The sequence below is a fragment of the Berkeleyomyces rouxiae genome (genome assembly GCF_048999995.1).
Source record: "Berkeleyomyces rouxiae strain 22BRR77 chromosome Unknown BrBRR77_ptg000012l, whole genome shotgun sequence".
NCBI classification, from domain to species: Eukaryota; Fungi; Ascomycota; class Sordariomycetes; order Microascales; family Ceratocystidaceae; genus Berkeleyomyces; species Berkeleyomyces rouxiae.
Window position 1 is genome coordinate 315,751 of NW_027396502.1, and position 13,288 is coordinate 329,038.

General features: G+C 54.5%; 5 protein-coding genes across 5 annotated transcripts; 2 read left to right on the top strand and 3 right to left on the bottom strand.

Annotated features, from left to right (window-relative positions):
- Window positions 1–315: 315 nt before the first annotated feature.
- Window positions 316–3,930, top strand: BROUX77_007372 (uncharacterized protein; the record flags this gene model as incomplete). Its single annotated transcript, XM_073752460.1, has 4 exons — window positions 316–393; window positions 473–1,034; window positions 1,578–2,860; window positions 2,926–3,930. 4 exons carry the CDS (start codon window positions 316–318, stop codon window positions 3,928–3,930), a joined length of 2,928 nt encoding a protein of 975 aa, XP_073601665.1.
- A 976-nt stretch (window positions 3,931–4,906) lies between these two features.
- Window positions 4,907–5,588, bottom strand: BROUX77_007373 (uncharacterized protein; the record flags this gene model as incomplete). The annotated part of the gene is made up of 2 exons (XM_073752461.1): window positions 4,907–5,442; window positions 5,525–5,588. The coding sequence occupies 2 exons, from the start codon at window positions 5,586–5,588 to the stop codon at window positions 4,907–4,909; spliced, it is 600 nt and encodes a 199-aa protein (XP_073601666.1).
- Window positions 5,589–6,468: 880 nt separating this feature from the next.
- BROUX77_007374 (uncharacterized protein) lies at window positions 6,469–7,536 on the top strand (the record flags this gene model as incomplete). The annotated part of the gene is made up of 3 exons (XM_073752462.1): window positions 6,469–6,505; window positions 6,586–6,804; window positions 6,869–7,536. 3 exons carry the CDS (start codon window positions 6,469–6,471, stop codon window positions 7,534–7,536), a joined length of 924 nt encoding a protein of 307 aa, XP_073601667.1.
- Window positions 7,537–7,980: 444 nt separating this feature from the next.
- On the bottom strand, window positions 7,981–8,694 carry BROUX77_007375 (uncharacterized protein; the record flags this gene model as incomplete). Its single annotated transcript, XM_073752463.1, has 1 exon — window positions 7,981–8,694. One exon carries the CDS (start codon window positions 8,692–8,694, stop codon window positions 7,981–7,983), a length of 714 nt encoding a protein of 237 aa, XP_073601668.1.
- Window positions 8,695–9,964: 1,270 nt separating this feature from the next.
- Window positions 9,965–13,239, bottom strand: BROUX77_007376 (uncharacterized protein; the record flags this gene model as incomplete). Its single annotated transcript, XM_073752465.1, has 3 exons — window positions 9,965–12,613; window positions 12,689–12,800; window positions 12,863–13,239. The coding sequence occupies 3 exons, from the start codon at window positions 13,237–13,239 to the stop codon at window positions 9,965–9,967; spliced, it is 3,138 nt and encodes a 1,045-aa protein (XP_073601669.1).
- Between the last annotated feature and the right edge of the window lie 49 nt (window positions 13,240–13,288).

Sequence of the window (13,288 nt, forward strand, 5' to 3'; positions counted from 1 at the left end):
CTGCTGGTTACCTGAGGCTGTCCTATTTTTATTGTCTTTTTTTCTTCTTTTCTGCTTGACCTTGTTGATTGACATCTTCAGTTTCCCCTCTAAAAAAGCTCCACGAGTAAATACCAGCGACGCGATTCTACCATAACCAACGACTTGACATTCCCTTGACGAGACCAACGAAAACGACACCAAAGATCCCGTGATAGCCACGAGCTTTCTCTACAATCCATAAAGCCGGTACCACGGTCCACGCCACATCAGGGCTTCTGAACACGCACAAAAACCACATATATACAGATATACACATACACATAGTCCGCCAACATGACCGATGTTGCCAAAATGGCCGAAGCCTTGGAGGCGCGCTCCGCTTATGCTCCGTCTGACATGGACTCGGAAACGGTAAGCCCATGGACTGTGCCGTCCACCCGGCCGCCGGCCTCCGCGGCCCGCTTAAAGCTAACAATGGCACGTCTGGCAGGACAACTTTGAAGACGCCCTTTCGGTGCGGTCTCTAACTCACAAGGCACCCTCGATTTCTAACATACACACCCGGACGCTCGCTAAGACGGAAGAAGAGAACGAGGATGAGGACGACAGCAGCGAGAGCTCGGAAGACGACACTGATGAAAACGAAGGCGAAGCTGATGATGATGACGAGGAAGAGGAGGAAAAAACAGACAAGGGCACGTTGACGTCGGCCCGCACATCACCTATCAGCAGCCCAGGCACAAGCAAGCGGTCAAGCACGGCCAGCAGCATCGACAGCAAGGATCAGCACCTGCTTGCCATGGGCCAGCCCGGCCTAGCCCTGGCAATTCCCATGCCGGCCCCCACGGCCGTGGTCAACGTGACTTCGCCCGTGGCCAATCGGCCGACGACGCCCATGGTGCCCATCTTCGACCACAGCCTCAGCAACGGCGCCAACCTCGATAATGTCAGCCTGGACGACGATGCCGGACCGGCCGTGCCCGCTAAAGACGACAAGAAGATGCCGGCGGGGTCCAAGGACTCTTCTGTGGCCCCCCCGCCGCCGCCAAAGGGTGAGTTTATGTGTTTTTTGTCTGTCTTCAGCTCCATCTCCGCCTTTTCCGCCTCCCTGTAGTTGTCTCCTACAACCCTTATTCCCGCGCGTCCAACCCTGGCCCTACCAACCGCCCTTGCTCCCTTGACCTCCCCCATCCTTCGTGTCCGCTGGCCACATGCACCCGGCTCCATTTTTATGCAGTGGGAGTCTGTGTGCTTGCGCGGGCTGGATTGTCCGTTATCATCCGTTGTCCGCTATTCTAGTTGTTTGGTGTTTGTCTCCCTTTGGCTCGCAAGTGCGGTGAGGACTGGCCATGGGCTCTACGGGTGGTCCAGTGGTTCCATGGGCCAACCCCTCTGCTGTGCATGAGCCACCCAGCACTAATCCATTTATTGGATACGCCTAAATCCCCAAAAAGAAGCACTGATGCTTGTTCCCTGTCTGTCTTGCACAAGCATACGAAAGTACACAGTACAACCAACACCCACACCTGCCCCCTCTCGTTCAAAGAAAGACAGCTTGACTGACCCGTGCTGTGTGCATTTGCCGCCGTCTGCAGAAGCCTCCTCTACTTCCACTAAATCACATGGTACCAAGTCGTTGTCTCTTAGCACTCTGACTTCGGCTTTCCCGTCTCTGCCATGGTCACCAGCGGCGTCTGATACTTCCGGAAAGAGCCCGAGCCCCAGCGCCAACCCGACTTCGTCTCCCAACACGAGCCCCAAGAAGGCCCAGAACACTCCTGCCACCACTGCAGGCACCACCATTGTGGCCCCCGCTCCGCCCACCCGCAGACTCACCAGCCCGTTTTCGTGGCTCTCTAGAAGCAGCTCCCGCGAACGTGATTCTGCCATGTCCGCCAAGGACACCCGCAGCCGCCGCAACACCGGCGGCTCTGTTGCCACTGTCAACAGCAACCATGAAACAATGCTAGACCGCCTCGACGAGGAGAACGACAGCGATGATGGCATCCGTAACCCGCACCGTGCCAGCCTCAAGGACCGCTTCAAGGCTCTGCGTCTCAAGGAAGAGTCTGGCGTTCTCGACGGCGAGGACCCCAACGGCCAGGGCACTTTGTCCCCTACCAGTGCTACTGCTACCCCTGACGACCCAGAGACTCCCGTTGACCGCACTATTCACTCACCACTTGTCTCCAACCCGAACCCCAGCCTGGCTCCGGGCACTGTCTCTGGCATCTCAGCCGGGCCCTCTGCCATGTCTTCTTCTGAAGTCGACTGGGACCTGTGGCAGAATGTCGTCTACGAGGGTCCTGCCGCTGTTGCTCGCTCTAGTGCTGAGGAGCTCAATGCTGCCATTGCCAAGGGTATCCCCCACGCCATCCGTGGAGTCATCTGGCAGGTGTTGGCCCAGAGCAAGAACGAGGAGCTCGAGGTCAAGTACCGTGAACTTGTCAATCGTGGCACTGATAAGGACACCATGGACCGTTCCAGCAGCGGCACTGCACTAAGCTACACCAGTGGCGCGGCAGCTGAAAAGACCGACTCATCTGCTTCATCGGTGCGCTCCAGCTCCTCTAATACCAAAGACGCTACCACTCCGTCAACCGTGACAACGGAAAAGAACGAAGAGCTCTCCGTCAAGGCTCTTGCTGCAGCTGCAGCCGAAAAGGCCCGCAAGCAAAAAGAGGACACTGCCACGCTGCAGAAGCTCGAAAAGGTCATTCGCCGTGATATGGGCGCCCGGACAAGCTACTCTAAGTATGCCGCTGCCCAGGGCCTACAAGAAGGCCTGTTTGGCGTTTGCAAGGCTTATGCGCTATTTGATGAGGCTGTTAGCTACGCCCAGGGCATGAACTTTATCATCATGCCACTCTTGTTCAACGTAAGCTTTCCCAAGCCTCCCCTCCTCTCTGTTGACCTCCTTCCGAAGCTAACATTAGTCTGTAGATGCCCGAGGATGAAGCCTTCTGCTTGCTTGTGCGTCTAATGAACCACTACGAGCTTCGTGATCTGTTCATTCAGGACATGCCTGGTTTGCACATGCGGCTGTACCAGTTTGAGCGTCTACTCGAGGACCTAGAGCCTGCTCTTTACTGCCACCTGCACCGCCGAGGCATTTCTCCTCACCTTTACGCCACACAGTGGTTCCTGACTCTGTTTGCGTACCGCTTCCCGTTGCAGCTCGTACTGAGAATCTACGACTTGATCCTGTCCGAGGGCCTATCTGCTATTCTCCGTTTTGGTCTGGTCCTAATGCAGAAGAATGCGTCTGCGCTGCTGGCTATGAACGACATGCAGCAGCTCACAAACTTCTTGCGTGACAAACTATTCGATGTCTACATTGACAAGGACCCCAGCGCTGGTGGCATTCTTGAGAACGGCTTTTTCGGCTCGTCCAGCTCCAGCCTCGATAAGGAAGTTTACCGGGCTGATCAGCTGGTGCGCGACGCATGCGACATCAAAATGACGCCTGAACTACTCAAGACGTACACAAACGAGTGGGTGGAGCAGACGAAGGCCAAGAAGGAGCATGAGGCCGAGCTCGAGCACCTGCGCACGTCCAACGCCAGCCTGACCATCCGCCTGCGCAAGATGGAAGAGCGCCTCGAGGCATGTGACGGCGAGCAGACGGCCATGGCCAACGAGCTCGTGCACACAAAGGTCGAGAACGAAGAGTTGCGCGACGAAAACGAGGGCCTGCGCGGCCAAGTGCGCGAGCTGCGCATCGTTATTGAGCATCAGCCCCAGGAAATCGAAAAGACGTGGAACCTCGAGCGCGACGATCTGATGAAGCGCAACCTCAAGGTCCACGAGGAGAACCAGAAACTCGAGGCTGAGCTGGCTACGCTCGAGGAGGAGCTGGTCCAGACTAAGCTCAAGTACGCCGAGATCAATTCGCAGCACGAGACGCTGAACCGGAAATGGACAGATCTCAAGCGGCAGTTTGCATAAGCCCCAGCGTGCAGTGTCTTCTGCTCCTCGACTTTCTTACCTTTATTTCTCTGCTTTTTCTTTTTACTGGTTTTTTTGCGTTGGTATTAGACCCTCCTCCTCCTCCTCATCTTGCACGTCCCGCTCGGCTGTGTCCCTTCTTCCCCATCATAATGCTTGGTACGCGCCCTCTCCTAATCACCTGACACCAAAGACAAACTCGGCGACATGCGTCCTGTGGCGTTGTCCGTTCCTAAGTGTTTCCTCTTCTTTCTCTTCTTATCATGGCTTTGTACGACTGGCCCAGGCGCCATCTCTTCTTGTATCCATCCACGGTCCTCTCTTCCCTTGCGCTGTTTCGTTGTTTCTTCCCTTCATGTGGTTACGCCTCTCCTCACAACTTATTTTTTTTGATCCTGTTGGTGGATATTCTCTATTCTTCTTTTCTTGTTCGCCTCTTTGTTCGTCGTGCCTTATAACATGTATTGTTTGCGATGAGCTTGAGTCTTAGTTTCCCCCCCCTCTTCTTTTTCTTCAAGATTATGATGACATATTTATTTACTTTATTCTTGTTTCTAACAGTCTTTTTTTGTCTTGTGCGTGCATGTCTCGGTGTGTCTATTAAAGTTGTTGTGTCGCTTCAAGATACTCGTTCGAGATGCTCGTATAGTTGACTATTGCATACGACTCGTGTAGTTAAACTAGTTTCAAAATCTATGTAATCCCGTCACTGGAAAACGAGGGAGCGGTAAGACCAAAAGCGTCCAATGTTCACTAGTGCAGAAATAGATGATGCCAAGACAAAGGGAGCCCTCGTTTTACTCATGGCGCCTCATATTGACGCCCAGCCAAAGAAAAAACAAAAGAAAACAATGACATCATTTCACATAATACATGGGATCACGGTAGCTTTTATATGAGCAAGAGAGACAATGGACTTGACTAGTGATTCGTCGTGACAAGAAAATACACGCTTTTTTTATTGGGGTGAAACCGCTTATTTGTGCAGCTTGCGCTGGTAGAAGGCCAGCTCTTCACCCTCGAGGATGTAGCCGTCGCAGCGACCAGACTGGCCGGGGCGCGAGGCGATGACGGCGAACAGACGACCGGCCTCGAACTGCTTCTGGAGGACGTGGTCGACCTTGCCAGAGGCGGCGAAGCGGACAGCCTGCTTCTTCTCAACAGACTTCGACTTGGGCTCGGGCTCCTCCTTGGCGGCCTGGCGCTTACGGCCAAGAGGCTGGCCGTAGTGGGCCTCGTACCACTGACGGAAGGGAGCAGAGTCGATCTGGACGACGGCGGACTTGGTCAGGGTGTTGGTGCGGACCAGCTCGTTGTTGGAGGGGTGGTAGACGACACCGACGATACGGGTCTTGCGGGTGCAGCCCTCGGAACCCCAGGCGAAGTTACCGGTGTCGAGACGGAGAGCACGGTACTTGTGGTTGCCACCGCGGGTGCGGACAACGTGGACACGCTTCGGGCCGATACGGGTGTTGGCACCCTGGCGGCCAGCCTCGAAAGCTCTCTTCTTCCCTATCGAAAAGGTCAGAACGCATGGTTCTCAAAAGTGGTTTGAGTCCGCATACGGGCTTCGAATGGTTATTATATCACGTACGGTAGTAGGCGCGCTTGGCACCGGTGGCGGCGCGCTTGTGGCGAGAGTCTCTGGAGATACCCATTTTGTCTGATTCTGTGGACAAGAGAAGGAGAGAGTCAGTTTTATCGTCACATTTGGGTGGCTAGCAATGTTTTGCCAGGAATTGGGGATCGGCCAAACGGCAGCATGACGGCAAAGACGTTGCTTCGCAGTTCGTAGTCGAAAGTCGATTCGAAGTAATTATCGTCTGTCGTGACGCTAGCCGCAAGCAAAGGGATATGGTATCGTACTGACCTGACGAATATGCTGGTCAACCAGTTGTCGAATTGGATGATAATCGGAACAAGGACCAAAGCGAGATCTTCAAAATTTGGTTTGGTCAATGTATTTTCGCCAATTTTTGTGAGGGCTTACCGCCCCACTTTAAAAGTGGATAGGGCTTCGATTTGTGTGCCAACGCCACAGCAGTCTACAGTGCGCCACTCAATGCTGGAAGTCATGCTGGAGTGCCACATCTATCTTATGCTATCACAATCAATCAACAATCAACAGTCTATGGCTGCAGAGAACTTGAAGCTGTGGTACATGGGACCGTTCAGTTAGAGTGCATATTGTGATTGTCTGTAAGAAGAAACGCCGCCAAATTCCAGACTGTAATTTCAAAACAAGATTCACTCAACAAAGAAAATACTATGTGAACTCTAACATGGGAATTCGTCATACACGCATGTATACACAGTTCTAATGATTATCCCGGAGTCTCGGAGCGGGGTCCCACATTTGTTTGGAAAAGAGAGCCGGGCTCAACCCGAAAAAATTGGCCTGTGTGATGACTAAGCAATCTCAACAAATTTGGAGGATCTCATCAAGTTGGGGGGACAAGACAAGCTTCACGATACGTGCTTGAAGGCTTTGCGACTCTGCCTACAATACAACTACCACATTCCGGTTGTATAGCAAACATGGCGTCAACCATTACGCTGAAGCTCTCAAACAGAGGTAAGGCAGCCTGGGATGGAGTTTTGCTCGCCTAGAATTGTAAGGGTTATAATCAATACTAACCATCACCTCCGCCATAGCTAAACCTCTGAAGAAGCTCCCGTCAGAGATCACGGTGCCCTCCACGGCAACAATTGAAGATGTCAAAGCCATCATTTCCAAGAAGTGCGGCATTCGTGATCAAAACCGAATTGGTCTTTACTACCCCGCGACCAAAAAGACCATCAAAGATCGCAAGGCCCTGGTTTCCAATGAGACTGAAGTCATGGCTAGCGGTGAGCTGCTAGTTAAGGACTTGGGTAAGCTTTTATACTTTCTCGAGTCCCTTCGTGGGACTACTTGGCTGACTGAATCTTCATGTAGGCCCTCAGATTGCCTGGAAGACTGTCTTCCTGGTTGAATACTTTGGCCCGATTCTCTTTCACGTCGCCGTCGTCGCTCTCCGCCCGTACATCTACACCGGCGCCGATACCACGCCGCTTTCCAACACACAGCAGCTTGCCTTTTGGATGATTGTGCTGCATTTTTTCAAGCGCGAGCTCGAGACGCTCTTTGTGCACAAGTTCTCCGCCAGCACGATGCCGGCCTTCAACATCTTCAAGAACTCCTTCTTCTACTGGGTCTTCTCTGGCCTGCTCTCGGCCTGGGCCATATACTCGCCGACCTCGCTAGCCGCCACGGCCAACCAGCCGCTAGTCGACTATGCTGGCCTTGCCGTCTACGTGTTTGGCGAAATCTCAAACGGCCTTGTGCACCTGCACCTCTCATCGCTGCGGTCGCGCGGTGGCACCGAGCGCAAGGTTCCGAACGGCTACGGCTTCAGCCTGGTCACGTGCCCAAACTACTTGTTCGAGACGATTTCGTGGCTCGGCGTGATTCTGGTCAGCCGAAATTGGGCTGTGACGCTGTTCATTACCATTGGTGTGGCCCAGATGTCGGTTTGGGCCAAGGGCAAGGAGCGCGCGTATCGGAAGGAATTCGGTGACAAGTACAAGAAGAAGCGCTTTGTCATGCTTCCTGGCATTGTTTAGGCTGCTATGGATATGGAGCGGGCGTCTATGAAGCGGATAAATCACAGGGGCGTATAGACAGAAGTATGGGTACGCAGGTGGATGCCACATTACTGCAAATTTACATATTTCTATTACGCTATTGGAGACGCTTCGTGAGGGAACTCAAAACTAAGAATATTGAAAAACTGACTCTGCAGTATAACCACCCTGACATCTTTAGACTGACGGGATCTTGGCTTATGATACTGCAGCCTTTCTGTCGGGCCACAGCAGCGCTTTTATATAGCTCTGGTGGATGATGGGGTGCCAATGTGGAGGGAGGGGCTTGGCTGTAGCATTCGCACCAGCTCTCGGCAGTGCCTCGCCGGCTAGACACGACTCTGGTATTTACACGATGCCATAATCACTGTACTGCTCGTATTCCTCTTCGTGATTAACATTTTTAACATTTTTTCCTTTGTCCTAGTCGTCGTCGTCGCCCCGAACAATCTTCATCGTACACTCTAAAACCAGCATATCCTGCTCTAGGACCTCAGCCCAATTGCGTAGACTGCCGAGTTCCTTGACCATGCGCTCCGCTTCGCCAATTAACCGGCCCAACATTTTATTTTCGCGCCCGAGCGCTGTTGTCGCGTGTTCCACTTTGTCGCGCTGGCTGGCGATTGCCGCGTGTCCGGCGTGTAGCTGGTGCGCGTAGTCTTGTAGCTTTGGGTCTAGCGCGCTGCTGATGTTGGCGACGATGGCAGCGTGTGCGGCGGCGATGTCTTGTGTGGAAGGTCTGAGTGCACTGAGATGGAGATGTGCGTGGGGGCGTGGGCTTGGCGGGACCTCGAGATAGGCCCGGAGTTTGGTGATGGTAGATTGAGGTTGTGAGCCGGTTCTATATAGGCCAGAAATGCCTATTTCCGCTTTAGAAGGAGTTTCTGCTTTTAATGAAGTGCAGGAAAAAGCATTTGTAGAGCTGTATGTGGGAGTAACGCTGGGGGATGACGGAGAGCGACAACGTGCTTTGCGGCCATGGGAAGAGCTCGTGGTCACTACAATGATGGAAGTAGCCGGGGCAGAGAAACAAGGGGCAGACGGAGCCAAGGCACGCCGTAGTCTATGGCCGGGATCAGGGCTTCTATCGGCTCGAGGAAAAACTGGCGTCGACGCCGGCATGACGGAAGATGACATTAGGCAACAGAAACAGTAGATGAATTGATTATGGGCGAAAGATGCAACTTGTTAGCTCAAGGGCGAGAGAGAGATCAAACTGCTAAGAATACTTCTACAGGAGACGAATCTTAAGAAAAAGACAGAATAGAAATCAGAAAGGGATGCGGAAGACATGGGTCGCACAAAACAGTTTTGTGCAACCGGGGATCTTTGCTTGATGCTTGTCATCGTGGTCCCTTTGTCCCGGTAAAAGGCTAGCCATATGACCCCGGCCTATAGCTGAGCAACAGTTGCAGAGTATCTACTACGCCAGAGCCATGAGATGGGTTGAAAATAACCGAAGACATGAAGAGACTGGCGCTTTGTGGCGCAATGGATCAAGACGACATCAACAGATACAACAAGCATCGGAGAAAATAGAGACAGAGTCGTTGTGAGCACCCTGGCATAAAGGAAAGATACATTTGAGACATGCCCGTAGCCTAATGCAAGTGATTTGGAATTAGCACGAAAACAGCGCGTGGGGCTGAAGATGTGGTTACGCGCAGTTTTGCCGTGCTCCATCACGATGAAGGCGGTTGAGGGCGTAGTTACACAGAATATACCATCTGGATAGTATAGCCTTGGATTCTTACCTCCTTTCTTGAGCCAAGGAAGCCAGGGTAATTCTTGTACTGCGAGGAGTGAACGAGAGACCCCGAGAGCGGGACAGACCAAGGGACATACCATGTGTACCAGAGGTCCCGACGAAAAGCTGCCGCACGCCGTGCTGGACAACCGATTACTATCACCAATGGACTGGCCTATCCAGGACTGAGAGAGCCATGGGATGGATGGTTTTGGTGTGGGCTCGTGGCATATGGCCGGGCCGTGGCATCTCATGTGCGTCTACATCTGTGCATATGACGCCTGCTGACATACGGCGTGCAGGAGTGTGCAGTGTAGCGAATCTGACGAGGGGCCCTGCGGCAGTTCGTGTCACAAGCAGTAGGAGCAGAGGAAGCCGGCGGGGTGTTTGTCCGATGCAGTGGCATACTCTAATCATGCGTGGTAGGTCACTTGGAGCTGCAGGCTGTGGCAATTTTGGTAGAAGCAAGAAAAGAAACGCTCTTGAATAAAGTACAGTATAGCTTTGTCTAGATCCACATGACGACCATCAATAACAACAAAAAACAACACGTAAAAAGTATAAAGACATAACACAGCCATGCCCTGCATGCGCTACATATCAAGATCAACAGGAAAACCTCCATCCCGCCCATTATCATGACCTACCCGCCTCTCTTGTCTAAAAAGGCACCTTTGTTCCGTTCATCCGCCCGTGGCCCGACGGGCTCAGAATGCCGTTAAGCGACATGCCCATGCCCATGCCCATGCCCATGCCCATGCTTCCCGAGTCGCCTGAGGCAACCACGTCCATCATGCCGTTCAGACTGCCCATTTCACCCATCGACCCCGTCGACGACTGCGGGTGATGCGTGCGCGATAGCGAGCCCTGACGGGGCAGCATGCCCAGCCCGCCGCTACCCGGCGCACCGGCTCCTGCGCCGCTTGCAGGGCCGCCTACACCATTGGTGCTATTGGCGCCGCCGTACTGCTGCAGAAGAGCGTCGGCACGTTCAAATAGACCGCCGTTGAAGGCACCAGAGAATGACGCGCTCTGGGGGGTGGCGGGGACGCCAATCATGTGCGGTGGCACGCTAGTGCCGCTGCTATTGCTCGGGTTGTGGCGATGTGTAGATCCAACAGGGCTGAGGATGCCACCACCGCCGCCAGCTACAACAGGCATGGGACGCAGGAAGTAGCCCCATGGCGAATGCTGCATCTTTTCAACCGACTCCTTGACGCTGCGGTGGATGGGTCGTAGGCGTAGGAGATGCTCGGTGAGCAACGGCAATTTGGAGCCGTCCGATTTGAGATGAGCGCCAAACTCGCTCCAAGCCTCGAAGAAGTTGTTACAGAGACTCCAAAAGGCCGTATGAGTTCGGATTGCGGGATCTTTGAGCTTCACCATGGACATACGTGACTTGAGCAACTCAGTTTGCCGGATCACAGACCCTGTTTTATCCATGAGTGTTTTCCATGCGCGAATGACTTCTTCGCGCGCACGTTGACTGGTTGAGCTGCGTAGACCCAGGCCGAGTTGTGTGTTGAGGCCTGGCAGAATGCTCAGCACTAGATTAGTTGAGTTGACAAGACTCGAAAAGATGGCCTCAAACTGCTTGTCTTCTTCGGTGTAGTCCACGGCAGCCTTGTTGGCAGAGTTTGCGCTCGAGGCAAATGACTCGCCTGAGCGCGGTGTGGCCGAGGACATTTGCATTGAGCCTTTCCTGCCGGTACTCGGGGCTCCTGGTCCATACGGCATGTCTGTGGTAACTCGAAGCGCTGAGGGTGTCTGGACGGGGCCTGGTGGCCTTCTGTTTTGCCATGCGCCAGGCCGGTCGGCGGTGGGTGTCATGGCAGCATCACGAGACGAAGTCCGCGACCGAAGAAGCATGGGCCGTATAGTCTCGTCAATCGAGGGCCGCAAAGACGGCACCGGAGAGGTGGCAGCAGTAATGACGGTAGAAGCGGCAGTGGAAATAGAGATATTAGTACCCCGAGTAGAGCTGGATTTTGTGGTGGTCATGGTGGAATAGCCTACGACGTGAGGTGCGATTGAGCTGAGTGTCACACGCAGCTCCATGATGCTGTTGTAGAGCAGAACGAATAGCGTGCGAATGTATCTCGGATCTCCATGGTCGACAAAACTGTCGACATTTTCTGTCAGAAGCGCACAAACGTGAATGTACGCGCCGATGAGGGCTTGGCATGCACGGTAGACGTTCTCGTTTTCGCCGAACGCATAATTTTCATCGTGGTTTGCCGGGTCGTGTTTCTGAATTTCCTGCTCCAGCTCTTCCACATGGGAGTTGGTGTTGTAGAAGACAATCTCCAGACTGGAGCGCTTGGCGGTGCCATCGCCGGTCAGGCTCATTAGCATCTGGATGGTGGGGTGGACTTGAAAGACAGAGTACAGAATGCCCTTGGCTGCCTCGACGACAGGATCAAAGTACTTGGATTCGCGGCGCCGCTCGGGTAGAATCGATAACCTCCGCACATAGATGGGTCTTTGCATGTGTGCATCACCAGGGCTCAGTGGGCTTGGGCTCTTTTTGCCAGTGGCATTTCCCTGCTGCATGGCAGATCCATGGCTGAGGCCGCGGTAGTGACTGAAGCGGTTGTTGGCGTTGGCCTGGACTTCATCGAGCGTTGTCAGCTCGGGCTTCTTGGTGACGATGCCCATGCGGCGGTTGCGGCTTTCGGGGCGCTCGTGGATTGCACGCTGGGTGGCTTCGGAGTTGCTGCGCAGACGCTCGCTGGGATTTCCAATGGTAAGGGGCATAATACCAGGCTTTCTCATGGCGGTGCTTTGCTGCGATAGCCCGCGATAGTGTGAGCGTGAAGACATGGATGTGGGCGGCGGCTGGCGACCGTTGGGCGAGCGGATATCCGGCACGTCGCTCCCGTTGACCTTGATGGGAAAGCGGCCACTAGCCGCACGTCGAATGTGGTGGCGGGGAGTTTCGGTGCCTTCGCTAGATTCGTCGCCCGTGAGCTCGACTTCCAGCCGGCCGCTGAGGGCGCGCTGCCGCAGGTACCTCTTGATGTGTGTTGTCAAGGCCACTTCGTGGTCACTTTCGCGCATGCCTTCGCTAGGCGGGCTCGGCGCCAGCAGCTGCTGCATGACATCGGGAGCGGGGAATGTGAGATCGTTGCCCTCCAGCTTCAGGACCTGCAGCGAGACCATGTCTGCCAGACAGAGCGGGAGTTCTTGGATTCGGTTTTTTTGCACAGCGAGCACTTTTAAGGAGGACAACTTGACGATTTCTTGGGGAAGGGCGCGCAGTTTGTTGCGGCCCAAGTCGAGGATTTCCAGGGATTTAATGTCACATATCTATACGAGAGGAGTGTTAGGAGAGGCAGGGTGCGGAAGCAGGCCGAGGGGGTGGAGAGAGCACAAGGGACATACCGTCAAAGGAAAGTCCTTGATCTGGTTATTTCGGATGTTCAAGTAGCGCAGCGAGGAACACTCGATAAAGCGCGCGGGAAAGCTCGTGAGGAAGTTGTGGGAAAGGGCGAGGCTACGAGGGCGGTGGTTAGCATGGTGGTGTCTTGTTCGGAGGGGGTTTAGGGCGCAGCCAACCGTTCCAGTTCGTGGTTGATGATATCGACGACCTCGTCAGGCAGTTCGCGGATGTTGTTGCGGCTGAGATCGATGGTCACGCCAGGCTTGATCTCTGAGCCCATGCCGCTGGCTCCGGCCGTGGCATTATTATCGCGCAGGGCCGTCTCGAGGGCGGTGCGGGCCAGTTGTAGCACCTGGTCGTGCGAGGGCGCGGGCTGGGCGGCCCGCGGCTGCGGAAAGCCGGACAGCGGTGGCAGCGTCGACCGCAGATTGGCGGGAATCGGGGGGACCTGGGGGATGGTCGGCGGAGGCAGTCGGCGGAGAGCATGAACCGGGTTCTCTGGGAGCCCGCGGAGCTGGGTGGCGGCCCCGAGGTGTCCCGAGGGACGATCCATTGGGCCAGGGGATGCGGCGCACCCTGGGCGTCAATGGAGAGGGCACGAG